At 34.9% G+C, this 27,031-nt stretch overlaps 1 protein-coding gene across 2 annotated transcripts in view; it reads right to left on the bottom strand.

Moving 5' to 3' along the window:
• Stk33 (serine/threonine kinase 33) overlaps positions 1-27,031 on the bottom strand; it is a 77,849-nt gene that overhangs the window by 7,148 nt on the left and 43,670 nt on the right. The window contains exon 11 of one of the 2 annotated variants that reach the window (XM_027942410.1): positions 19,479-19,486. In XM_027942410.1, the coding sequence (XP_027798211.1) occupies positions 19,479-19,486 (8 nt within the window). Of the gene's footprint in view, positions 1-19,478; positions 19,487-23,931; positions 24,130-27,031 lie in introns of both variants that reach the window. The other variant, XM_027942409.1, reaches the window with a different exon arrangement.

Here is a 27,031-nt window from a genome sequence, read left to right as displayed (position 1 = left end):
AACTGAAGCAGGAGAAATGTGAAGAAGAACATGTTTAGTATGTTCATTGTCAAAGTGCTGAAAATCAAGGATAAAAGAAAATCCTAAAAGCATCCAGAGAAGAATGACACATTACATGTAAGAAAAGAACACTTCAACCTACCACTAAATCCTCATCAGAAAAACTGAAAGCCAGAAGGCTCTGGACTAGCTTTAAAGTGTAGACTTTAAAAAACCTGTCAGACCAGAATTCCAAAAGCAGAGAATATACATTTCAAGGTTTAAGACAAAACTTAGATGTTTTCAGATATAAAGAAAAACAGAGAATTCATTGCCAGCAGACATGCAGAACAAGGAAAGCAAAGGAAGTTCATCAGGCTGAAGGGAAATGATACCATATGGTAACTCCAATTTCCAGGAAAGAAAGAAGAGCATCACAAATGATAAATAGCTGGAAAATATAAAAGACAATTTTTCCTCTTAATTTCTTGAAAATACACTTGGCAGTTTAAAGCAAAACTCATAACATTTTTTGTGGAGTATATAATTATATAAATATAAAATATATAATAATTATAATATAAAGTCAGAGTCAGAGATGAAGGGACCTAAATTAATACATTTGAAATTAAAGAATTATTTGTTATAACCCAACACAGTTAGTTTTCTATTGAGAAAGGTTGTACACAGAATAGCTAAACAACTATAGGCCCTAAGGGAAGCTGAGCAAAAGCCAGCTTGGGAGGACAGGGAAATGATTTAAAGGATTAACCAACAGAGCCCTTTAACCATGGGAATCTCGATTAGCTGGTTGTGAAACCTTAGCAGTACACAGGAAGTTTGTACGTGGGAGCAGAAGTAGGGACACAAGGTCCCTTTGCAACAAAAGATTTCTTATTTATAGGAGCCTATGAATCCAAACAAGCAGTGGCATTACAAACAGCATAAGAACACCAACAGGTCATGAGTCATGTTAGTACAATCAGTTATTTGCACCTGTATTAGCTAGTGCAGCAGTTACTGAACTGTGTTTGGGAGGTATCCAGATTAGCCCCAGGTTTGATGATTCACAAGGACAACTCACAGGACTATGATTTATTACAGTGAAAAGATGCAAAGCACAACCAGCAAAAAGGTACTTAGGGTGAAGTCCAGGAACATCATACACAGGATTCCAAGTGTTGTCTCCCAGTAGAGTCACTCAGGATGCCCTCAATTTCCCCAACAATGAGTTGTGAGGATACAGATGAAACGTTGTTTACCAAGGAAGCTTATTAGATATTCAGCATCAGTGTTTTTGTTTTTTTTTTTTTAATCAGGGCAAGGTCACGAAGGAAGACTTTGACTGATGCATACCAAAAGCCCACACTCCCAGAAGAAAAGCAGGCATTCAGCACAAACCATATTGTTTGTGCAAATAGTGCAGATACAGTTGTAACAATGGCCTGAAATAAAAGTTCCAAGAAGCCAGCGAAAGCCAGCTTTACAAAGAGGGCTTTGCAAGTCCTCTACCTCAGTGGTAGAGGACTTGCCTAGCATGTTGTGAGAACCTGGGTCCAAAATCTCCCAACACTGCAAAAACAACAACAACAACAAAAAAAGGACAGGAGTTTAGGTCTACTATATTAACAATTTTTTTTCACAGCTATCTAACAACTGCAAAAATATCAGGCTCTCATTATGACAAATATTTATTTTTCTCAATAAGCTGCAGGGCTTGCCCTTAATATGCTGAACTTTAGGCTTTGGATTGAGTTCACATCTATTACAAAAATCAGAGTTCAGGGACCTGTGGCTCTTCTCATTGCAGGTGACAGACATACAAGAGGGCAAGCCCAATCAAGAAAACACTTTCAAGACCTCTGTATACATCACATCCAAAGCAAGTCAGACAAGCAAATCAACACTTGTTGGTGACAGAATAGCCTTCCACTATTCTAGTAGGGGAGACTGCAAAGACAAATGGAAAAAACTGCGGATGTACAAATCCTGTTCAGGGAGGGGTTAAAGAATTGAGAAAAATAATGCAATCTACTACAGTACCTAGGAACCTCACAAAATTTGGAGGGCAAATGAGGTTAGAAGCATCACTTTATTACCTTTGAAAATGACACCTCTTAGTTTGTGTATTAGTTTATTCCCACATCTATACCCAAAGGAGCCCTGAGACAGTCAGGGAATAAAATATAATTTTAGTAATATTCTATGCAAATACTTTAGTGATATAATAATGAAAGTAATAATAGCTAACATTACAGAGAACTTACCACATGCCAAGAATGTCACATGAGTGATTTCATTTAGCCCTTAGTTGATGAAATTATTATTCCTACTTCACAAATGAGAAAATAGAGGCTTAGAGACTCACCCAACATCATTCACTTGTAAGTGGCAAATCTAGGATTTTAATCCAAGCGGAGTAGAGTCAGAGCTTGTACTTTTAAGTGTACAAGCTGCATTGTACACATGCCAAACTGCATTGCTTCAATATTGGAATATAATAGTGTAAGAGTTCTTTCCATTATAAATAAGAATTCTGTAGTTCTATCAAGAATTCTGATAATTCTATCACAGAGATTCTAGATCTTTCCTCCATGGCCATGGAGAGGTTCATTTTAATAATAGATATTTATTTAATATCTATAACATTTAATATCTATAATAATAAATATCTCCAGTTGTTTTCTGAGTTTATGAATAATGCAGCTGGTACCATATATCAGGAATCCCTAAGGACTTAATGTTAAAAGGCATGCTAATGTAATAAGTAGGTTCTGCCAAGTGTCTCATCTAAAGATGAGCAAATACTGCTGTAGAAGTGAAAGTTGGGTCAGTTAGAACTATTGATTAAAACTCCATCCTAGGGAAATTGGAGGGTTACTAACAACACAAAATATCATCTTGATGTCCTTGTGCATAAACACTTTTGTCTTCAAGGAGTACCTTTATCTAAGAAAGGTGGAAATGAAAAAAGGATCATGCCAAGTGCCACCTATTTGAAAAACTAATTTAAAAAAGTGTAGTCCAAATATGAACAGTGAGGAGATCAGATTGTATTTTTCCACAAGGTCTGAGGCATGTGGGGAACTAAGGGACTGTTACTTGGGGAAGAAGAAAAGTGCTTATTTCAAAGTATTTTTTATTTTAAACAAATTTTCAGTTACTCTTTCTGCTAGTTTTCCAATAGCTATGCCACTTATTTAAAAGGGGTGATTTTACCCAGCTTGTGAAAAATGCAAAATCAGGAACTCCAAATGAATTTATGAGAACTATTATCCAATGGAAAATAGAAACTGCTGAGATACTTCCTTTTACAGTAAAGTCAAATTTCAAATATTTTAATGGAAAAAATCATATATTTCATTAGTTTAGTAGATCTAAATTATTTACATTTTCCACACCAAATTGTCCATGTAATCTACTTTTAACAAAGAAATATTTTCTAATAAGAATGTATTTCAAGATTCATAGAAAAATTTTGATAAAATTCAAATTCAAATTTCACTTTTAAGAATATTAATTACAGGCTGGGGCTGTAGCTCATTGGTAGAGCGCCTGCCTCATACGTGTGAGGCACTGGGTTTGATCCTCAACATCACATAAAAATAAAGATATTGTGTCCAACTACAACTAAAAAAATTTTTTTAAAGAATATTAATTACTATTTGAATCATGTATGCACTCAAGAGTAGTCAATTATTTCTTATCACTTCAGACTTTTAATTTTTTTTATCAATACATAGTATTTGTACTCATCTATAAGGTACAATGTAATGTTTTGATTTATATATATTGATTAATGATCAACTCATGGTAATTAGCATACCTATCATTTTAAACTATGATCATTTCTTTACAATGAATACATTCAAAATTCCCTCTTTTATTTTGTGTTGATTTTGTATCCTGAAACTTAATTTTATATTCATTTATTAGTTCCAACAGTTTTTCATTGGAGTTTTTAGGGTTTTCTATAAACAAGGTCATCTCATCTGCAAAAAGTGACATTTTGACTTCCTTCTTTCCATTTTAGATATCTTTCATCCTTTTTCTTGCCTAATTGCTCTGGCTAAAATTTCTAGTACTATGTTAAATAAAAGTGGTAAAAGTGTATCCTTGTCTTGTGATCTTAGGAAAAGAGCTCTGAAATATTTCCATTATGTATGATATTAGCTGTGGGTTGTCATAAATGGCCTTTATTGTGTTGAAGTACATTCCATATATACTTAAATTGGTGAGAGTTTTTATCATAAGCTGAATTTTATCAAATTCTTTTTTCTGTATTTATTTCTGTATCTGTATCTATTGATCATATGATTTTTGTGTTTGATTCTTTTAATGTGGCATATCACATTTATTAACTTGCATGTATTGAACCACCCTTACATCAGAGATAAATCCCATTTGATCATGGTAAATGATTTTTTTAATGTACTGTTGAATATGGTTACCTGTAATTTTATTGCAGAATTTTGTATCTGTGTGCATCAGGGATATTGGCCTGTCGTCTTCCTTCCTCCCTCCCTCCCTCCCTCCCTCCTTCCTTCCTTCCTTCCTCCTTTTCCTCTTCTTTCTCCTTCACCTTCTCTCCCCACCCCTCCTTATTTTGTTGCTGTTGTTGTAGCTGTTGTTGTTACGTCCCTATCTGGTTTTGTATCAGAGCTATGCTGATTTCATAAAATGAGTTTGAAAGGATTCCCTTGTATTCAGGGAAGAGTTTGAAAGAACCAGCATTCTTTAAATGTTTGGTAGAATTTAGCAATGAAGCCATCAGGTCCTGGGCTTTTCTTCAATTGAAGACTTTTTTATTACAAACATTTAATCTTTTTGCTCATTATTGGTCTGTTCAGGCTTTCTTTTATCATGATTCAAATTTTGGTAGTTTGTATGTATCCAGAAATTTATCCATTTATTCTAGGTTTTCAAATTTGTAGGTGTATATTCATAATATTCTCTTATAATCCCCTGTATTTCTGTGGTATCAGTATCAATTGTAATATTTCCATTTCATCTATAAATTTTAGTCTTTTCTCTTTCTTGGTTTGGTTAAAGATTTACTGATTTTTATCCTTTTGAAAAAGTACAGCTTTTCATTTCATTGAACATCCCTTGCTTCTTCATACTGCTTATATGTCCTACCCATCAATTGGGATGATTATTGCTACTTCTTTTATGCAAGGGACTATTTTGTGAGCTTTTTTCTCCTAAGAGCCCCAGGCTGGGCTAATATCCAGGTATTGATATTTTCACTTAATATGTGTCCTCTGCTGGTCAGGGGTATAAGCACCACTTTAAGAGAAAACTCTAAACCCTATTTACAAAATAACTTCAACAAAGCCACATACTATTCAATCTTCTTAGGAAAAATGAAAAACTTATTGATACTGTTGTCCACAGCTTGTCTATACCTGGGTATAAATTTGTAGTAAAGTTCTGAGATTTGTTGAAAAACTAGTTACTAAATATAGTAAAATTGCTATATAGTACATAGAGGCTGAAGGGGGAAGGAGAGAAAAATTGGAAAAAAGAAGAGAGAAAAAAAGAAAAACAATATACAAAATATTAATACACACCAAGGTAAAAAGAAAAAGGTGGATGGCAGGGGCAGGATTTGAGGCAGTAGCAGGTAATGTAAGAGGAGAAAGCAGGTAAGATAAGCAAGTGTAAACCTGAACTAGGAAAACAAAGAATGGCTCCAATTCATGTGTTAAAACATTAGAAGAAATACAATCAAACGGGTTGAGTATAAAACCTCAAATACTAAAATAACAACTATCAAATCAAGATGAAGAGTTGGGCATTGTGGTACATGCCTATAATCCCAGCTGCTCTGGTGGCTGAGGAAGGAAGATTGAAAGTTCAAAGCCAGCCTCAGCAATTTAGCAAGGCCCTACGCTACTTTGCAAGACTTTGTCTCAAAACAAAAATTTAAAAGGGCTGGGAATGTGGCTCAGTGGATAAGTGCCCCTGTGTTCAATCCCTGGTACAGAAGAAGGAGAAGGAGAAAGAGAAGGAGAAGGAGAAAAAGAAGAGTGATATATATGTAATCAAAGTTGAGGATGGAGCTATTTATAATGAATCATGCCAAGGTAGAGAAAATTCTTATTGAGTCTTGGTTTGGATTTCATCAAGGTTTGGGAACTTTAGAAGATGTTCATCAGTTTTGTTTGATTTTTTTTTTTTTACATCCTCTTGCTGGGTCACATGAGCCACTCCTTAGTTGCTATGGACCTCCCATCAGCTGTTCTCACTTATCAGCCGAGGGTCCCAAGGTGGATGATCAGAGGGTGCTGGGTTGTTTCGGTTAGCTGTTTCTATAGAGTGTAGGAGCACAGGATGAAGGGCATTAGGTTGTCGCTCTGATTGCAAAGGATCACCACACCGCTGTTCCCTTCCACAGGGTCCTTTTCAAAGTGGCACAGAGCCGACTGTCTTTCTGTAAGAGGAAGACCTGTGGTTGTGGGTTCTCCATGATGGTCTGTGATACAGAAGCATAGCTCCTGTCACAGGTCCCTGGGGCACCATCCCTGCTACTGGGAAAAAGACTCAGACAATTAGCCTAGGTTCAAGCTCCCTCTGCCCAATGTTGTGAATCATGGACACCATTCCCCTTCACTGCCCTGGACAGAGACTGCCTTCCCACGTGTGTCTGAGTTATCACTTCCCACAGCCATGAATATGGGCATTGCTCCCATCCCTACCCAAGCTCCCATGGAGGTTTATAGAGAGTGTTATGTTAAGCTAGCACTTTCTGGGTGTGTTTAGCTCTTAGGTCTCCTCCACCCCACTCCTCTTGTTTCTGGAGAGAGGGAAGATATTTTAGCAACTTTCAGCTAGTAGGGATCCTTCTACAAGTGCCTCCTGGATACATTATTGAGACATTCCATCTCAGAGGTACTCCCTCTGGTTTTATTTGTTGCTCTCTGAAGGTGGGAGATGTGGTGTTGATTTAATTTCTTCTAGGGAGGCTGGCTAGCTGTATACTCCACAAAATGGCTGCCCTGCCCAGCATGGATTGATTTCTTTCTTTCCTTCCTTCCTTCCTTCCTTCCTTCCTTCCTTCCTCCCTCCCTCCCTCCTTCCTTCCTTCCTTTTTTAAATTTTTTAATATATGACAGCAGAATACATTATAATTCATATTACACATATAGAGCACAATTTTTCATATCTCTGGTTGTATACAAAGTATATTCACACCATTCTTGTCTTCATACACATACTTAGGGTAATGAAGTCTATCTCATTCCACCATATTTTTTATTACCTCCTTGCCCCCTCCCTTCCCTTCCCTCCTCTTTGCCCTATCTAGAGCTTTCTGTTTACAATTTGAGATAAATTGCATGACCTCCTTTAGTGACCCTGCTGTTCCTGTTTTGTTTTACTTTGGTGCGCTTTTCTTTCCAGCTATTGTTAAAGAAGTGAGCCTATGTGCTTTTCCTCTCCCCGCTTCTCTCTCTGTTGCCCCTTACTCCTCACCCCACCATGAACCACGTTTTGAATTAAGAAACTCTGTCTTTATTTTCTGTTCTGGTAACCAAACTTCAAGTCTCTCCAGGTCTCAGACTCTCCAATAGTGGATCTTAGAACATTTCTTTTGTCACTCATCTCTCCAGTCAGCTGTTCATTCACTGCCTCCTTTCTATGCTGTGGAGGGGTCAGGGGTCACTGCCTAGCTCCACTCCATTTTTGATATTTGCATTTATGTTTTTTTAATATTTACTATCCATTAATGTTATTATAGTTCTTATAATTTTTGTTTTTTCTTTTAATTTCTCATTTATCCCCCAAGATCATGATATTGAGTTTTTAAAATTTTGTCTGAAAGCTACTTTTACCTTTGATTTTATATCTTCAGATATTTTTATGTTACACACTAATGTTCACTCATTTGAAAAACTCTCTTTAGCATTTCTTGTAAGACATGACTAATGTTAATGAAATCCCACTGCTTTTGTTTGACTGGGAAATTCTTTCTCTCCTTCATTTCTTTTTAAATTGATTTTTAAAAAATAAATAACAGCAGAATGCATTACAATTCTTATTACACATATACAACACAATTTTTTCATATCTCTGTATATAAAGTATATTCACACCAATTCATGTCTTCATAGATGTACTTTGGATAATGATGTTCATCACATTCCACCATCCTTACTAATCCCCTGCCCCCTCTCTTCCCCTCCCACTCCTCTGCCCTATCTAGAGTTCCTCTGTTCCTCCCATGCTCCCCCTCCCTACCCCACTATGAATCACCCCCCTTATATCAGAGAAACATTCAGCATTTGTTTTTTGGGGATTGGCTAACTTCACTTAGCACTATCTTCCCCAATGCCATCCATTTACCTGCAAATGCCATGATTTGATTCTCTTTTATTGCTGAGTAAAATTCCATTGGGTATATATGCCACATTTTTTTAATCCATTCATCTATTGAAAAGCATCTAGGTTGGTTCCACAGTTTAGCTATTGTGAATTGTGCTGCTATAAACATTAATGAGGCTGTGTCCCTGTAGTAGGATGTTTTTAAGTCCTTTGCGTATAGACCAAGGAGAGGGATAGCTGGGTCAAATGGTGGTTCCATTCCCAGTTTTCCAAGGGATCTCCATACTGCTTTCCATATTGGCTGCACCAATTTGCAGTCCCATCAGCAATGTATGAGTGAACTTTTTCCCCCACAAACTCACCAACACTTATTGTTTTTGTCTGTGTAATAGCTGCCATTCTGACTGGAGTGAGATGATATCTTAGAGTAGTTTTGATTTGCATTTCTCTAATTGCTAGTTATGATGAACATTTTTTCATATATTTGTTGATTGATTGTATATCCTCTTCTGAGAAGTGTCTGTTCAGGGCCTTGGCCCATTTATTGATTGGGTTATTTGTTTTTTTGGTGCTTAGCTTTTTGAGTTCTTTATATACCCTAGAGATTAGTGCTCTATCTGATGTGTGAGGGGTAAAAATTTGCTCCCAGGATGTAGGCTATCTATTTAACTCATAGATTTTTCTTTTGCTGAGAAGAAACTTTTTAGTTTGAATCCATCCCATCTATTGATTCTTGATCTTAATTCTTGTGCTATAGTAGTCTTATTAAGGAAGTCAGGATCTAATCTGAAATGATGGAGATTTGGTCCTACTATTTCTTCTAATAGGTGCAGTGTCTCTGGTTTAATTTCTAGATCTTTGATCCACTTTGAGTTTTGTGCATGGCAAGAGATAGAGGTTTAATTTCATTTTGTTGCATATGGATTTCCAGTTTTCCCAGCACCATTTGTTGAAGAGGCTATCTTTTCTCCAATGTACCTTTGTCTAATATAAGATAATTATAATTTTGTGGGTTAGTCTCTGTGTCCTCTGTTCTGTACCATTGATCTATCAGTCTGTTTTGGTGTTAATACCATGCTGTTTTTGTTACTATCGCTCTGTAGTATAGTTTAAGGTCTGGTATAGTGATGCCACCTGCTCAATCTTCCTGCTAAGGATTGCTTTAGCTATTCTGGGTCTCTTATTTTTCCAGATGAATTTCATGATTGCCTTTTCTGTTTCTATGAGAAATGCCATTGGGATTTTGATCAGAATTGCATTAAATCTGTATAGTGCTTTGGTTAGTACGGCCATTTTGATAATATTAATTTTGCCCATCCAAGAGCAAGGTAGATCTTTCCATCTTCTATGGTCTTCTTTGATTTCTTTCTTTAGGGTCCTGTAGTTTTCATTGTATAGATCTTTCACCTCTTTTGTTAAGTTGATTCCAAAGTATTTTTTTTTTTAGGCAATTGTAAATGGGGTAGTTTTCCTCATTTCCTTCTCAGAGGATTTGTCACTGATATACAGAAATGCCTTTGATTTGTGGGTGTTGATTTTATATCCTGCTACTTTGCTGAATTCATTTACTAGTTCTAGAAGTTTTCTGGTGGAGCTTTTTGGGTCTTCTAGTTATAGAATCATATCATCCATATCATCACCAAATAGTGCTATGTTCTTATTTTCCTATATATCCCTTTAATTTCTTTCACCTTTTTAATTTCTCTGACCAGTATTTCAAGAACTATGTTAAATAGAAGTTGTGAAAGAGGGCATCCCTGTCTTGTTCCAGTTTTTAGAGGGAATGCCTTTAAAATTTCTCCATTTTGAATGATGTTGGCCTGAGGCTTAGTGTAGAGAGCCTTTATGATGTTGAGATATGTTCCTGTTAACCCTAGTTTTTCTAGTGTTTTGAACATGAAAGGGTGCTGTATTTTGTCAAATGCTTTTTCTGCATCTGTTGAGATGATCATATGATTCTTATCTTTGAGCTTATTGATGTGTTGAATTACATTTATTGATTTCAGTATGATGACCTAAACTTGCATCTCTGGGATGAATCCCACTTGATCATGTTGCACAATCTTTTTGATATGTTTTTGTATTCAATTTGCCAGAATTTTATTGAGAATTTTTGCATCTATGTTCATTAGAGATGTTGGTCTGAAGTTTTCTTTCTTTGATGTGTATTTGCCTGGTTTTTCTCTCCTTCATTTCTAAAATGCAGCTTTGCCAGGTACAATATTCTTGGTTGGCAGGATTTTTTGTTTTGTTTTTCATTTAGCACTTTAACTATATCATCCAACTTCTCCTGGCCTTCAGCTGAGAAGTCTGATGCTAGTCATCATTGTATAAAAAATGCATTTCTTCTCTCTCTCTTTCAGTATCAGGGATTAAAATCAGGAGTCCTTTACTACAGAGTTAAATCCCCAGCCCTTTTTACTTTTATATCTTTTAAAATTTTGAGACAGGGTCTCACTAAGTTGGTTAGGGCCTTGATAAGTTGCTGAAGCTTACCTCTGACTTGGGATCCTCCTGTCTCAGCCACTTGAGTCACTGGGATTATAGGAGTGTGCCATTATGCCCAACTCCATTTCTTCTCTCTTTCAGTTGATGCTCTTAGAATTTTTCTTTGTATTCAATTTTTGATAGTTTATTGTGTGCCATGCTGAACTCCCCTTTGGGTTGTATTTGATTGATGATATTTCTATTTCCTCTACCTAGGGTGGCTTCTTTTTCAGATTAGGGGTATTTGTATCCAATATTTTGGCCTTTTATCATCTTTAATGTACATTCTTTAACTCCTATTGTGCATAGGTTAGGTCTCTTGATGGTGTCCTGTAATTTATATCAGCTTTCTTTATTCTTTTTTTCCTCTCCTCTGTTTGGATAATTTCAAATATTCTGTCTTCAAGCTCACTGATCCTTCCACTTGGGAAGCTAGTTATTGAATCAAGCTAGTTATTGAAGCTTTCTATTGCATTTTTCAGTTTAGTCATTGTATTATTAATCTTTTTTTAAGATTTTTTTAAAGTTGTTGATAGACCTTTATTTTATTCATTTATATGCAGTGCTGAGAATCAAACCCAGTGCCTCACACATGCTAGGCAAGTGTGCTACTGCTGAGCCACAACCCCAGCCCAGTATTATTAATCTTGGGATTTAAAAAAATTTCTACTTTTTTGTCAAACTTTTCATTTTGTTCATGTAATTTTCCAAGATTTATTTATTTATTTATTTATTTATTTATTTATTTATTTATTTATTTTATCTGTATGTTCTTGGAGTACACTAAATTTTAAAAAAATTATCCTGAAATTTTTTTTCTGACACTTTGTAAATATCCCTTTCTCTGGGGTCCATTGTTGAACTTTTGTAACTCTTATGTCCTTACATTGATGTTTAAGCATATTCAGAGGAAACTATCTTAAGAAATGATAGACCTTCACTGTTTATACTAGCCTATGACTTTGTCTAGACCAACTAGTAAAGTCCTTGGGCCAGCAGAGCTTGATTTCAGGTTCTCTAGGTGGCTAGGCTTCTGCCTTTGCTCTGAATTCAGGTGTGGCAGCTGGCTTTGTTCTATCAGGCAAGACCACCGGCTATATTCTGCAGTTAGGCTGAGCTTCTGGGCGGACCCTGCAATTGCCACTAATCCAGTAGGGCTACAGTGTGTACAGTGTGTGTTTCTTTGCATTGCACTGTTCTTGTTCCTCCCTGGGTGGGGTCTGTAGGTGGTCTTTGCAGTACCAATGAGTACTGTTTAAACTCCCAGATGTGGCAGAACCAGTGCCTGTTAGTGGTTCTAATTCACAGCCTTGGTAATATCCCTCTCTGGGTGGGATCTGAAGTGTCCTTAAAGCTGCAAAAAGTGCTGTTTAAACTCCCATGGGTGGCAAAACTGGTACCTGGTTTTTTGTTATTTTCAGCTTTGCTCTTATTCCACTCTTGGCAGAGTCTGAAGGTTATCTTTGTGGCCACTGGAAGCACTCTGTAAACTCCCAAGTGAGGCCTGTAGATTTGGGGATTTGCTGTGGGTCTTTTCCCTTCCTGAGTAGCCTTGGATTATTGAGTAAGGCTATGCCTAGAGGTTGGCCATTTGGGGAGTCAAGCCACATAGCACTCCCTTTAGGAGAGACCAGAATGACTTTGCTGATGGGTTATATTATTAACTGGTATCTCTGATTGAGTGTCACTGCTGACAGGTGTACTGTGCTTTTACTAAAAAACAGTGTGATGGTATCTGTGGGCCCTCCTTCTCTCTTTGTTTATATCTGGCCCTGCTTGTTCTAGCTGTTCAGTTTCCCAAAAGGTTCCCTGAGCTAAGAACACACTGAGCTTCTCAGGAGTGTTTCAGACTGCTAGCAAAGCCTAGTGTCTGCTACTCCTATTCTATTTTTCCCTTTGTAGGAGCTGTGGACCTGGGGGATTTCTCTCTGTGTGGCATTGTGTTTCCTTGGGAAGGGTTGAAGGAAGATATAGTTCAAGCAAGACTATTTTTTTCTACTCTATCAATGCAGATTTTTTACTCAGTTCTGCAGAACACACAGGTGACTCCATCTTATTTCGACATGGGGCTCTCACCAAGGGGTTAGTTTCTGTGGATAGTTGCTAGTTGATCTATCAGGCTAGGGGAAGGCTGATATCTCCTAGTCAGCCATCTTGGTGATATCACTCATTCTAAAATTTTTTATAAAATAAATGTACAAAAATTTATTGCTGATAAAGGTTTGAAAGAACAGAAGTAATTTATTCACATAAATGTAACTTCACTACAATTAACAAAATAATATACTTATAAAATAGCATACAGAGACCGGAGGAGGAAGCCGCCCAGCGCGCGCCAAGCCAGACCGGAAGAGGAAGCCCGGCCCCGCCCCTTGTGCTAGTCCGGAGGAAGCCCATCAACCCTTAAAACCCATCAAAGGGGGTGTGGCTACCAGCACGGTTCTGCGGCTGATCCAGGTACCTAGTTTCCAACTCCCCCACCCTTAGCTGCGATAACTCAAAATATTTCCCACAAGCTTTTGGGGGTTGTAGCTATCAATGCAAAACAACAACTGTACAGGCACCTGGTTTCTACCTCAGAGACTGGAGTAGGGAAGATACAGGTGGAAGCTCATTTCCTTTCACACTGGCTATACCCACCACCCTGAATACAGAGGCTCAAGCTAGGAATGGACAATGCCACTACTGGAAGCAAGGAAAACAGTGTTCTGAGAGTCTTTTTTTTTCTTTTTTCTCTTTCTTTCTCTCTTTTCTTCTCTCTCTTCCACAACTTCAACATATGTGAAACCAAGAACTGTGCATGAACAACCGAATTACCAAAGTAATATATATAGAGGAATTGCATATACCCCACCTTCCCCTCATTTTTTTTTATTTCTATCTTACTTTCCTTTTCCTTCTCTTATTTCTCTTTTCTTTCTTGTTATTTTTTTTCTTTTTTTCATTCGTATTCTCTCTATCCCACTTTCAGTCTCCTAACTATTGCTATCTATACATTGGGTAACTATCTAAATACAGATAGGAGGTTGAGTCTATACATTCTTCCATAAATTACCAGTCTATTGGTTAGAGTTTTCCAAAGGTGTTAAGTTAGTTTAACCTCATACCCTCACTCCTTTCCCTCTAAGTATAACATCCTTCGTCTGAAATTATGTTTTCTATATGCCACCAGATATGGTATGCCTTTTATGAAACTAATGAATATATTCTTAAGTAATAATTAAAACCAATATCTATAGACTTAGAATCTAACTATAAATGTATTAATAATGAAAACTTGTGCTTAGATAATGTACTGTTGATATTGGGAACTGTTAACATTGTCTTTCTCCGCAAAAGAGGGATTTTGGAGCTATACAAGAACAATACAAATATATAAGGGGAAAAATATTAACACAACAGTTTCACAAAGCTAGAAAGAATCATGAGCAGTATGAAAAGACAAGGAAAGAAAGGACCACAAACAATACAGGTCAATTCAACATTAGATGAGGTAATATCTGCAGCTGATGGAATGTCAGAAAAAGAGTTCAGGATATACATGCTTCAGATGATCTGGAGTCTCAAGGAAGACATTATACAGCAAATTCAGACAATGAAAAATCACTTTGACAATGAATTACATAAACAAATCCAAGAAGCAAAAGATCAACTCTATAGGGAGATAGAGGATATAAAAAACAAACAGAAATCCTGGAAATGCAGGAAACAATAAACCAAATTAAAAACTCAAATGAGAGTATTACCAGCAGAGTAGAACACTTAGAAGATAGAACTTCAGACAATGAAGACAAAGTTTTTCAACTTGAAAAGAACATAGACAGCTCAGCGAGAATGTTAAGAAATCATGAGCAGAACATCCAAGAATTATGGGATAACATAAAGAAACCAAACCTAAGAGTTATTGGGATACAAGAGGGTATAGAGGTCCAAACCAAGGGAATGAGCAATCTATTCAATGAAATAATACTAGAAAACTTCCCAGACTTAAAGAACGAAAAAGAAATCCAAATACTAGAAGCCTACAGGACACCGAATGTACAAAATCATAAGAGATCCACACCAAGACACATAATAATGAAGATGCCCAACATACAGAATAAGGAGAGAATCTTAAAAGCCACAAGAGAGAGGAAGCAGATTACATTTAGGGGTAAACCAATCAGGATAACTGCTGATCTTTCAACACAGACTCTGAAAGCTAGAAGATCCTGGAACACATATTCCAAACACTGAAAGAAAAAGGGTTCCAACCAAGAATCATGTATCCAGCGAAATTAAGCTTCAGGATTGAAGATGAAATAAAAATCTTCCACGATAAACAAAAGTTAAAAGAATTTGCAGCTAGAAAACCAGCTCTTCAAAACATCCTTGGCAAAACATTACAGGAAGAGGAAATGAAAAATAACAACGAAAACCAACATCGGTAGGTAGTACAGTAAAGGAAAAACTAATCATAGAGGAAAAACAAATCATGTTAAGTAACATACATAATCAAATATGGCTGGAAATACAAACCATATCTCAATAGTAACCCTAAATGTTAATGGCTTAAATGCACCAATCAAAAGACATAGGCTAGTAGAATGGATTAAAACAAACATCCAACAATATGCTGCCTACAGGAGACTCATCTGATAGGAAAAGACATACACAGACTGAAGGTGAAAGATTGGGAAAAATCATATCACTCATACGGACCCCGGAAGCAAGCAGGGGTGTCCATACTTGTATCAAATAAAATAGACTTCAAGCCAAAGTTAATCAAAAGGGATAAACAAGGACACTACATACTGCTCAAGGGAACCATACACCAACAAGACTTGACGATCATTAATATATATGCCCCAAACAATGGTGCAGCTACGTTCATCAAACAAACTCTTCTCAAGTTCAAGAGTCAAATAGACCACAACACAATAATCATGGGAGATTTTAACACACCTCTCTCACCACTGGACAGATCCTCCAAACAAAAGTGGAATAAAGAAACCATAGAGCTCAATAATACAATTAATAATTTAGACTTAATTGATATGTACAGAATATACCACCCAACATCAAGCGAATACACTTTCTTCTCAGCAGCACATGGATCCTTCTCAAAAATAGACCATATATTATGTCACAGGGCAAATCTTAGCAATTACAAAGGAGTAGAGACACTACCATGCATTTTATCTGATCATAATGGAATGAAATTGGAAATCAATAACAAAATGAGAAAGGAAAAATCCTACATCACATGGAGATTAAACAATATTCTACTGAATGAACAAAGGGTTAAAGAAGACATCAAAGAGGAAATTAAAAAATTCTTAGAGGTAAATGAAAACTCAGACACAACATATCGAAATCTCTGGGACACTATGAAAGCAGTACTAAGAGGAAAATTCATTTCATGGAGTTCATTCCTTAAAAGAAGGAAAAGCCAACAAATAAATGACCTCACACTACACCTCGAAGCCTTAGAAAAAAAACAAATCAGTAGCAGATACAGTAGAAGGCAAGAAATAATTAAAAATTAGAGCTGAAATCAATGAAATAGAAACAAAAGAAACAATCGAAAAAATTGACAAAAGTAAAAGTTGGTTCTTTGAAAAAATAAATAAGATTGATAGACCACTAGCCACGCTAACAAAGAGAAGAAGAGAGAGAACCCAAATTACTAGCTTATGGGATGAAAAAGGCAGCATCACAACAGACAATTCAGAAATACAGAAGATAATTAGAAATTATTTTGAAACCCTATACTCTAATAAAATAGAAGATAGTGAAGGCATCGATAAATTCTTTAAGACCTATGAACTACCCAGATTGAGTCAGGATGATATAAACAACCTAAACAGACCAATATCAAATGAGGAAATAGAAGAAGCCATCAAAAGACTACCAACCAAGAAAAGCCCAGGACCGGATGGATATACAGCAGAGTTTTACAAGAACTTTAAAGAAGAACTAATACCAATACTCTACAATCTATTTCAGGAGATAGAAAAAGAGGGAGAACTTCCAAATTCATTCTATGAGGCCAATATCACCATGATTCCCAAACCAGATAAAGACACCTTAGAGAAAAAAACTACAGACCAATATCCCTAATGAATTTAGATGCAAAAATCCTCAATAAAATTCTGGCAAATCGGATACAAAAACATATCAAAAAGATAGTGTACCATGATCAAGTAGGATTCATCCCTGGGATGCAAGGCTGGTTCAATATACGGAAATCAATAAACGTTATTCACCACATCAATAGACTTAAGGATAAGAACCATATGATCATCTCCATAGACGCAGAAAAAGCATTCGACAAAGTACAGCATCCCTTTATGTTCAAAATACTAGAAAAACTAGGGATAACAGGAACTTACCTCAACATTATAAAAGCTATATATGCTAAGCCTCAGGCTAGCATCATTCTAAACGGAGAAAAACTGAAGGCATTCCCTCTAAAATCTGGAACAAGACAGAGATGCCCTCTCTCACCACTTCTATTCAATATAGTTCTCAAAATACTGGCCAGAGCAATTAGACAGACAAAAGAAATTAAAGGCATTAAGATCGGAAAAGAAGAACTTAAGTTATCACTATTTGCGGATGATATGATCCTATAACTAGAAGACCCAAAAGGGTCTACAAAGAAACTACTAGAGCTAATAAATGAATTCAGCAAAGTAGCAGGATATAAAATCAACACGCATAAATCAAAGCCATTCCTGTATATCAGCGACAAATCTTCTGAACTGGAAATGAGGAAAACCACCCCATTCACAATATCCTCAAAAAAAATAAAATACTTGGCAATCAACCTAACAAAAGAGGTGAAAGATTTATACAATGAAAACAGAAAATAAGCATACACAGAAAAATATTTCCACAAACAAACAAAGAAAAAAGGGCCGGAGTGTGGCATTTTGGGCAAACTTTGTCAGGATACCCAGTTAGTAGACCACAATCTAAAATTAATCAAAATAATAGTAAAGCTCTATTTATCAAAAGGAATAAAAATGTATTCACATCTAATAAAGTAAAATTAGTGTGATTAATCTACACAGAGAAGTTTGGTTATTATAAAACTAAACATGAATAACAGATGATACATTAATTTTCTAGGTTATATACAAGCTAATTCCAAATTCTATAACCTGTAAAAAGTAAAAAACTTATTAATTTGGACACATTGGCCAAATCTGTCAAACTATCTGTTTTGTTAAAAACAAATAAATTAAATAAATAAATAAGCAAAAGATTAGTAGAACATGATCATGCTTATTCATTTGTTGTGTATGGTATTCTTCATGCTGTTCTATCAGAGTTGAGTAGTTATGATGGACTAATATGGTTCATAAAGCCTAAAACATTTACTACAGGTTGAGTAGCCCTTATCAGAAATGGCTGAATTTTCAGTTAGGAATGCACAATCTTTATTTGTTCCCTTACAGAAAAAGGTTTGCAGATCCCTGATATATAATCACTGATCTTAAACATGTAGAGCACATCACTAAATCATTATAGCCCAAAAGGCAGAAAGAGCTTTATTTGCTATATAATGCAGATCCTTCATGACAAACTAACAACAAAATAGATAGTGCAGAGAAGGAAGAAGAGGAGGAGGAGAAAAGGAAGAGAAGAAGAAGGAGGAGGTGGAGGGGAAAGGAGGAGGTGGTGGGGGAGGAGGAGGAAGAAGTAGTAGAGTAGTAGTAGTAGTAGTAGTAGTAGTTGAAGTTGTTTCCAGCATTGTGAGAGTATTTTAGAGTTTGGAGAAATAAACAATTGTTTTTTTCTGGTTTTGCTGGTTCTTCCTACCTGTTTTTCATCCTGTTCATCTGAAGTGTTATAAGGTAAAAGATGATGTAAAGAGTAAAATCAGAAAGAAAGTACAAGAAGTAAAAGATCATTTCAATATGAAGATAGAGATCGTGAAGAAGAATGTTTCCTGATTGCAGAAGAATAAATCAAGAAATCCTCAAAATGAAAAAAAGTCAATAAAACAAATTAAAAATGCAGTGGAGTGGCTGGGGCTGGGGCTCAGTGATAGAGCATTTGTCTGGCATATGTGAGGCACAGGGTTTGATCCTGAGCACCACATAAAAATAAATAAAATAAAGGATAAAAATTCTGTGAAAAGTATCACCAATAGATTAGATTGTTTGGAAGATAGAGAGTTTCAGGCAATGATGACAAAGTATATAATCTTGAAAATAAATTTGTGGAGAAAAGATCTTAAGAGACCATGAACAGTACTTTCAAGAAATCTTTATAGGGATAGATGAAGGCTCTGAAGTACAAACTAAAGGAATGTATAATCTTTTCAATGAAATACAAGGAGGGTCTTAGAATAATACCAAGCTCTAAAAGAAAATGGATGCCAAGAATACTATTTTCAGCAAAATTAAGCTTCATAACTGAAGACATAATAAACCTTTCATGATAAACAAAAGTTAAAAGAATTCATAACTAGGAAGCCTGTCTACAATACATATTCAATAAAGTATTTCATGAAGAAGAAATGGAGAATAAGAATTAAAACCAGCATAAGGGAGAAACTACCCTAGAAGAATAGTCAAGCAAAGGAAAATCAATTCAATGTAAAAACTAAAAATAAATCCAAATGACAGGAAATAAAAATCATCTCTTAATAATAACACTGAATGTTAATGAACTAAACTCATCAATCAAAAGACATAGGCTGCTGGGCACACTGGTGCAACACCTGTAATCCCAGCAGCTCAGAATGCTAAGCAAGAGGATTGCAAGTTCAAAGCCAGCCTTAGGAAAAATTAAGCAACTCTGTGAGACCCTGTCTCTAAATAAAATACAAAATAGGGCTGGGGATGTGGCTCAGTGGTCGAGTGCCCCTGAGTTCAATCCCTGGTACGTGTACACACACACCCACCCACACACACATACACAGACATAGACTGGCATACTGGATTAAAAAACAAGACCCAACAATATGCTGTCTTCAAGAGACTCACCTCATAAGAAAAGGCATCCACAGATTGAAGATAAAAGGATGGGGAAAAAAAACATGTCTCTCACATGGATCTAGTAAATAAGCAAAGGTTTCTATCCTATCCTCATATCAGATAAAGTAGACTTCAAGCCAAAATTAATCAGAAGAAACCAAGAAGATCATTTCATACTGCTTAAGGGAATAATACAACAATAGGAAATAGCAATCATAAATATTTATTCTCCAAACAATGGAGCACCTATATACATCAAACAAACCCTTCTCAAAATTCAGAATCAGACCTCAACACAATAATACTGGGTGACTTTAACATGCCTCTTTCATCACTAAATAGATCTTCTAAACAAAAACTTAATAAGGAAGTTACAGGACTTAAAAATACAATTAATAATTTAGACTTAATAGACTTACTTAGAGTATTTCATCCATCAATGAATGAAAACCATTTCTTTTCAGCAACACATGGAATATTTTCTAAATTAGATCACATCACAGGCCACAAAGCAATTCTTAGCAGGACAATACCCTGCATTCTATCAGATCATAATGGAATGAAATTAAAAATCTACAATAAGGCAAAAAATAAAAACTACTCTAACACGTGGAGACCAAAAAATTCACCATTGAATAAAGACAGCAGAAGAAATCAGGAGTGAATAAAAAATAAAATAAAAATTTTTTAAAAATAAAATAAAAATATAATTTAAAAAATAAAATTAAAAAAATACTTAGAACAAAATTAGAATAGAGATATAACTTATCAAAATCTCTGGGATACTATGAATGTGGTTCTAAGAGGAAAGTTCATTATATTGAGCTCATTCATTAAAAAAACAGAAAAATACCTAAAAAATAACCTAACATTACATCTCAAGATCCTATACAAAGAGGAATAAACCAATCCAAAATCAATAGAACACAGGAAATAATTAAAACCAGAGCCAAAATCAATGAAATCAAGATTTTAAAAAAATTTTTTAAATCAATGATACAGCAGCTGGGGTTGTAGCTCAGTGGTAGGGCGCTTGCCTAGCTCGTGTGAGGCACTGAAATCAATCCTCAGCACTAAATAAAAATAAAAAAATAAAGGTTTGTATACATCTACAATTAAAAATATTTTAAAAATTAATGATACAAAAAGTTGGTTCTTTGAAAAAAATTAACAAAATTGATAAATTTACCATTAACCAAACTAACCAAAAGAAAAAGAGAAAAAGCTTAAATTGTTAAAATCTGAGATGAAAAAAGAAATATCACTACAGATACTACTGAAATACAGAGAATAATCAGAAATTATTTTGAAAATGTATACTCTAATAAAATAGAAAATCTTGAAGATATTAACAAATTCCTAGAGACATACGACCTACTCATGTCAAACCAAGAGGGTATAAAAAGTTAAACAAACCAATTTCAAGTAAGAAATTGAAGCAGCCATCAAAAGCCTACCAAAAAGAAAAGCCCCAGATTGTATGAACTCTCAGCAGAGTTCTACCAGACCTTTACAGAAGAATTAATACCAATTCTCTTCAAATTATTCCATGGAATAGAAAAGGAGGGAACTCTTCCAAACACATTCTATGAAGCTAGTATCACTCTCATACTAAAACCAGACAAGGACATATCAAAGAAATAAAACTTCAGACCAATATAATTGATAAACATACATGCAAAAATTCTTAATAAAAATATTGGCAAATCACATACAAAAACAAATTTAAAAGACAGTGCACCATGATCAAGTGGATTTCATTCCAGGAAAACAAGGTTGGTTCAATATATGGAAATCAATAAATTAACTCATCACATAAATATTTTTAAAAACAAGAATCACATGATTATATCAATAGATGCAGAAAAAGCATTCAAATACAGCTTCCACTCATTTAAAACACTAGGAAAAATAGGGATAGAAGGAACATTCCTCATCACTGTAAAAGTTATTTATGACAAACCCAAGGCAAACATTATTCTAATGGAGAAAAATTAAAAGAATTCTCCATAAAAACAGAACAGTACAAAGATGCCCTGTTTCACCACTTCCATTTCACATAGTCCTTGAAACTCTAGCCAGAGCAATTTGGCAAAAGAAATAAATTAAAGGGATAAAAATAGGAAAAGAAGAGCTCAAAGTATCTCTGTTTGTTGACAACATAATCCTACAGTTAGAAGACCCAAAAAACTCCATTCAAACCTTCTAGAACTCATAAATTCAGCAATGTAACAGAATATAAAATTAACATCCAGAAATCAACTGTATTCCTATATTGCAATGATAATCAAGCTGAAAAAGAAACTAGGAAAACCATCCCATTCACAATAGCTTCCAAAAAGAAAAATAAAATACTTGTAAATCAATCTAATAAAAGAGGCGAGGGACCTCTACAATGAAAACTACAGAACACTGAAGAAAGAATTAGAGGAGGAACTTAGAAGATGGAAAGACCTCCCATGTTCTTGGATAGGCAGAATTAATATTATCAAAATGGCCATACTACCAAAAGCACTATACAGATTCAATGCAATTCCTATCAACATTCCAATAATGTTCTTCATAGAAATGGAAAAAGCAGTCATGAAATTCATCTGGAAAAATAAGAAACCCAGAATTGCCAAAGCAGCCCATAGTAAGAAAGGTGAAACAGGGTGAATCACAATCCCAGACCTTAAATTATACTACAGAGCTTTAGTAACAGAAAAAGCATGGTATTGGCACCAAAGCAGGCAATAAGACCAATAGAACAAAATAGAAGAGAGACAAACCCACAAAGATACAGTTACCTCATACTTGATAAAGGGGCCAAAAACAGACATTGGAGAAAAAGCCTCTTCAACAAATGGTGCATGGAAAACTGGCAATCCGTATGTAGTGGAATGAAATTAATCCTTCTCAGCATGCACAAAACTCAATTCAAAGTGGATCAAAGACCTAGAAGTTATACCAGAAACCCCAAACATACTAGAAGAAAATGTAGAAACTGATATCCTTAACAAGATCAAGATCCTAAAGCACAAGAAGTAAAATCAATAATCAATAAATGAGATGGTATCAAATTTGAAAACTTCTTCAGAGCAAAGGAAACAATCAATCAAGAATGGTAAGAGAGAACCTACAGAATGGAAGCAAATCTTTGCCAACTGTACCACAGACAGAGAAATAATTTCTAGGTTATATAAAGAACTCAAAAAATTTAGCACCAAAAATACAAATAACTCAATCAATAAATGGGCAAAGGAACTGAACAGACACTTCACAAAAGAAGAAATATATGAAAATGTTCACCGTCTCTAGCAATTAGAGAAATGCAATAAAACTACACTGAGATTTCATCTCACTCTAGTCAGAATGGCAATTTTCAAGAATAAAGTAACAGTAAATGTTGACAAGGGTGAGGGGGGAAAGGTACACTCATACATTGCTGGTAGGACTGCAAATTGTTGTAACCACTATGGAAAGCAGAATAGAGATTTCTCAGAAAACTTTGACCATTTGACCCAGTTATCTCACTCCTCAGTAACAGCATACTATAGTGACACAGACACATCAATGTTTATAGCAGCACAATTCACAAAGATACAGTTACCTTATACAATGGAACCAACCTAGGTGTTCTTCAGCAGATGAATGGATAATATGGTATATATACAAAATGTACTATTACTCAGCCATAAAGAAGAATGAAATTATGTCATTTTCCACTAAATGGATATTACTGGAAACTATCATGTGAGTGAAATAAGTCAATGCTACAAAACCAAAGGCCAAATCTTCTTTCTGTTATGCAGATGATAACACAATAGGGGAGGCAGTAGAGAATAGAAGTTCATTGAATTAGACAAAAGGCAATGAAGGGAAGGGATGGGGGGATGGGAATACGAAAGACAGTAGAATGAATTAGACATAACTTTCCTATGTTCATATATGATACATGACCAGTGAAACTACATTATATACAACCACAAGAATGAGATCCTAATTAGAATTAGTATGTATGTATAATATGTCAAAATACACTCTACTGCCATGTATATCTAAAAAAACAAAAAAAAATGTAAAAGACATTGAAAAATACAAAAATGTTCCCAGAATTCTAAGAGTATTTTATAGTTTGGAGAAATGAAACAATTGTTCTATTACTTGTTTTGCTAGTTTTTCCTACCTGTTTTTGATTCTTTACATCTGAAGTATTATTGACATCCTGGATATTTTCCCTGAGCTGGGAACTTTCCAGCTTTTCTTGAAGAGATGAGTTATTCTTCTCAGCTGTCTCATCATCTTCATCGGTTTCTGGGTTATTTTTCCATTCTTTCATCATTTCTAATACATTGGTAGGCCTCATTGAAGAATGTGTATTTCCCTAATATAGACAATGAATTTTGGTGTTATAAATAGCTTAGATGATTGAAAAGATTCCTATGTCTTTTAGTATTATATACTCCCAAATAAATGATAGTCACATGGGAAAATTACAATGATGAATAAACACAAACCTTCCGATGTCCAAGGAATCACACTCCCAATCCTGCCATGGCTCACACCTTTTGAATAATATCAGTAATAATATGTCAAAGTTTAAAGTGGAAATATTGTCTTGAAAGAACAATGCAGTATGATTGTGCCAAGGACACTATATAGAGCAATTTCCTGAAAAGCTAAAGACCCCTTTTCTTTGAAACTGATAGGGGGTTGAAAAAAATGAAAGAAGTTGCCCAAAGGTTAGTGGGTCCAGTGCTAATGATAAGTCTATAAAAATGCCTAGGTAAAAACAAAATCTAAATTCCACTGTGTAGTTAAGAAGTATGTCTAAGAATACAGATACTTGATTTGAAAGCTATTGTTTGGAATATTTACATATAATGTGATCATTTTGATTATAATTGTCTAACTGTATTTTTTTTAATCACAGATATGACTATATCAGACCCAAACTGACCATTTTGTATTAACTAAACTTTATTGAACATAATATCCCATTTAATATGCCAAGAAATACATGAATACATGTTCAAATGGCTCCTGCTTAATTAGGCAAGTATTGTTTTTTATCCTAGTTCACACTGTTAAAACAAAATTTGAGTAAGAAGTTTGGATTGCTTTTTAACTAAAATGACAAGTTCAAGTGTATGCACAGCTATGGGGAAATTCTAAATTAATCTGATGTGTAGGTGGATTGTTAAGCATCTGAATACATTGTTGAGTACATCTGAATATATTGTTAAGGATTTAATGATATTAACTGTATTTATGGTTGAAGACAAACTTTAAGTATGGAATGATAATAATCAGTTGGACTTTCATAATTATTATAAAGTAAGATTTCTCAATGATGATTTGTCAAATGTACTTAATATTAATTCAGCTATATTCAGCTACATTCTGTCTTTCAACATTCCATGCCTTTATGTTTCAAACATGTTTCTTGTAAATAGCCAGATTTTTAAATATTCAATTTGACAATATATCTTTAAACAGATATTTTTGTCCATTTACTTGTAATCATTTCTATATTTGGACTTGTTTCAACCATGTAAATTTATTATTTCAATTCATTCCTCCCATTATATGTTTTTTAAATTCTTTCCTACTTTAAAAATCTGATATCTATATATTCTCTTTACATGAAAGTGTGCTAAAAGAGAATATGGTTATTTTTTTAGCATTTCATATTCTTGTTTCATATTAGTAATACTTTATTTTCTCTTTCAGTATGTTCATTTTGTTGATTTTTAAATTTGGGGGTTGCCTATTCTAAAGTCTATTAAAAATTTTAAGGTATAAACTAAAAATATCTAGGGAGACTCCCCATTTTTCAAAATTATTTTCAGAAAAACTAAAGCATAAAATTTTGAATAGACTATTCCAAAAAACACATCATTTTTTCCCCCAATCTACAAAACCAACAATTCTAAACTTTATTTTACCTTATAGCATTTTCCCAGTCACCTTTTTCTCTCTCACCTAACACTTGTACTTAGTTTCAATTTGTGTTGATTTTCTTTTAATGTCTTATTTCTCTCCTCTTTTCTGTTCCTACTCATCACCCTAGTTCAATCTTCTTTGTCTTAGCCAGTCCTACTTCAGTTCTCCCAGTACTACTTCAATTCTCCAAATTCTGCTTGCCATCATGAAGATTATATGATACACTGTTGCTAGAAAACTGTTCTTGAAGTTCTGTCTGTTCTGGCCCACAATCCACACACCAACCCACAAATTGAAGGTGTTGACCTATAAAATTCTCAGGCACGTGCTACTTGTTCCCAAGTTGCTGTTCCAAGTCCCTTATATGGCTCTTAGTTCATCTCCTTACTAAGGACCCTGTTTTCTACTCCTTAACTGTGTGTACATGTTTTTGGCTCCCTGGAGATTTTTCAACTCAAATTTATTCCCAGGGCCCTTCCAGCTTTAAGCTATTTCAGGCAGGAGTTCTTCTCTCATCCTGGAGCCACAGGTATAGCCCACAAGCACCATCCAGGTCCACGCACACTACCCTACAAGGTCTGAAGGACAAAAGAGGAATTCATACAAGCCCAGCTGTGATCATGGTACTTCAGTGACTTGCAGTAGTAAACCATTGCCATATGAGCCAAGTGTAAAATAAAGTCTTAGTCAATGTCCAAGAGCAAAATATCTCTTTCCTGCTTTTCCAGCTTAACTACTACTCCCCTACATGGTTTCTATAGGTCTAGAAAGAGAAAAGTACTAACTAGTCTCTGAATATACTTCATGTTTTTTTGTCTTTACATAGCTTTTATGAAGTTATTTCCATCTAGAATTCCCCTTCTTCTTATCCTAACTCCAAAACTAATTTCTAGGCTTACCTATTTTTTTATAGTCAGATCACATATTACCTTCACTTTCAAGCACTTTTTTATAACTCCCTAAAAAGAATAATAGCTCTCTTATTGTAAATTTAGTAGTAGTAGTGCTACATATATATTTGTGTAGATTTATCATCCTCTTCCTGTGGTTTTGTTTTAAACCTTTTACTAAAACTGTGGGCAACCTGACCACAGGGACTGTCCAAACTGATCCTGTGTCCCCCACAGTAAGAAGAAGTAATTCAGTAAATATCTGTTGTATTTTTAGTATATATCAGTAATTAAGTATCAAATAAATCTCCAGGTGTCTTGGCTCATGAACTTCTTCCTAACATAATTTTTATAAAAAGCTTCACCGAATATCTACTCAACAGCATATTCATATATATATATATTATATATATATATATATAAAATATACATATAATTAAGAATATAATA

The sequence above is a fragment of the Marmota flaviventris genome, chromosome 9 (genome assembly GCF_047511675.1).
Source record: "Marmota flaviventris isolate mMarFla1 chromosome 9, mMarFla1.hap1, whole genome shotgun sequence".
NCBI lineage: Eukaryota > Metazoa > Chordata > Mammalia > Rodentia > Sciuridae > Marmota > Marmota flaviventris.
The sequence above is the reverse complement of the archived record's forward strand: the minus strand, read 5'-3'. Positions and strand labels throughout refer to the sequence as shown.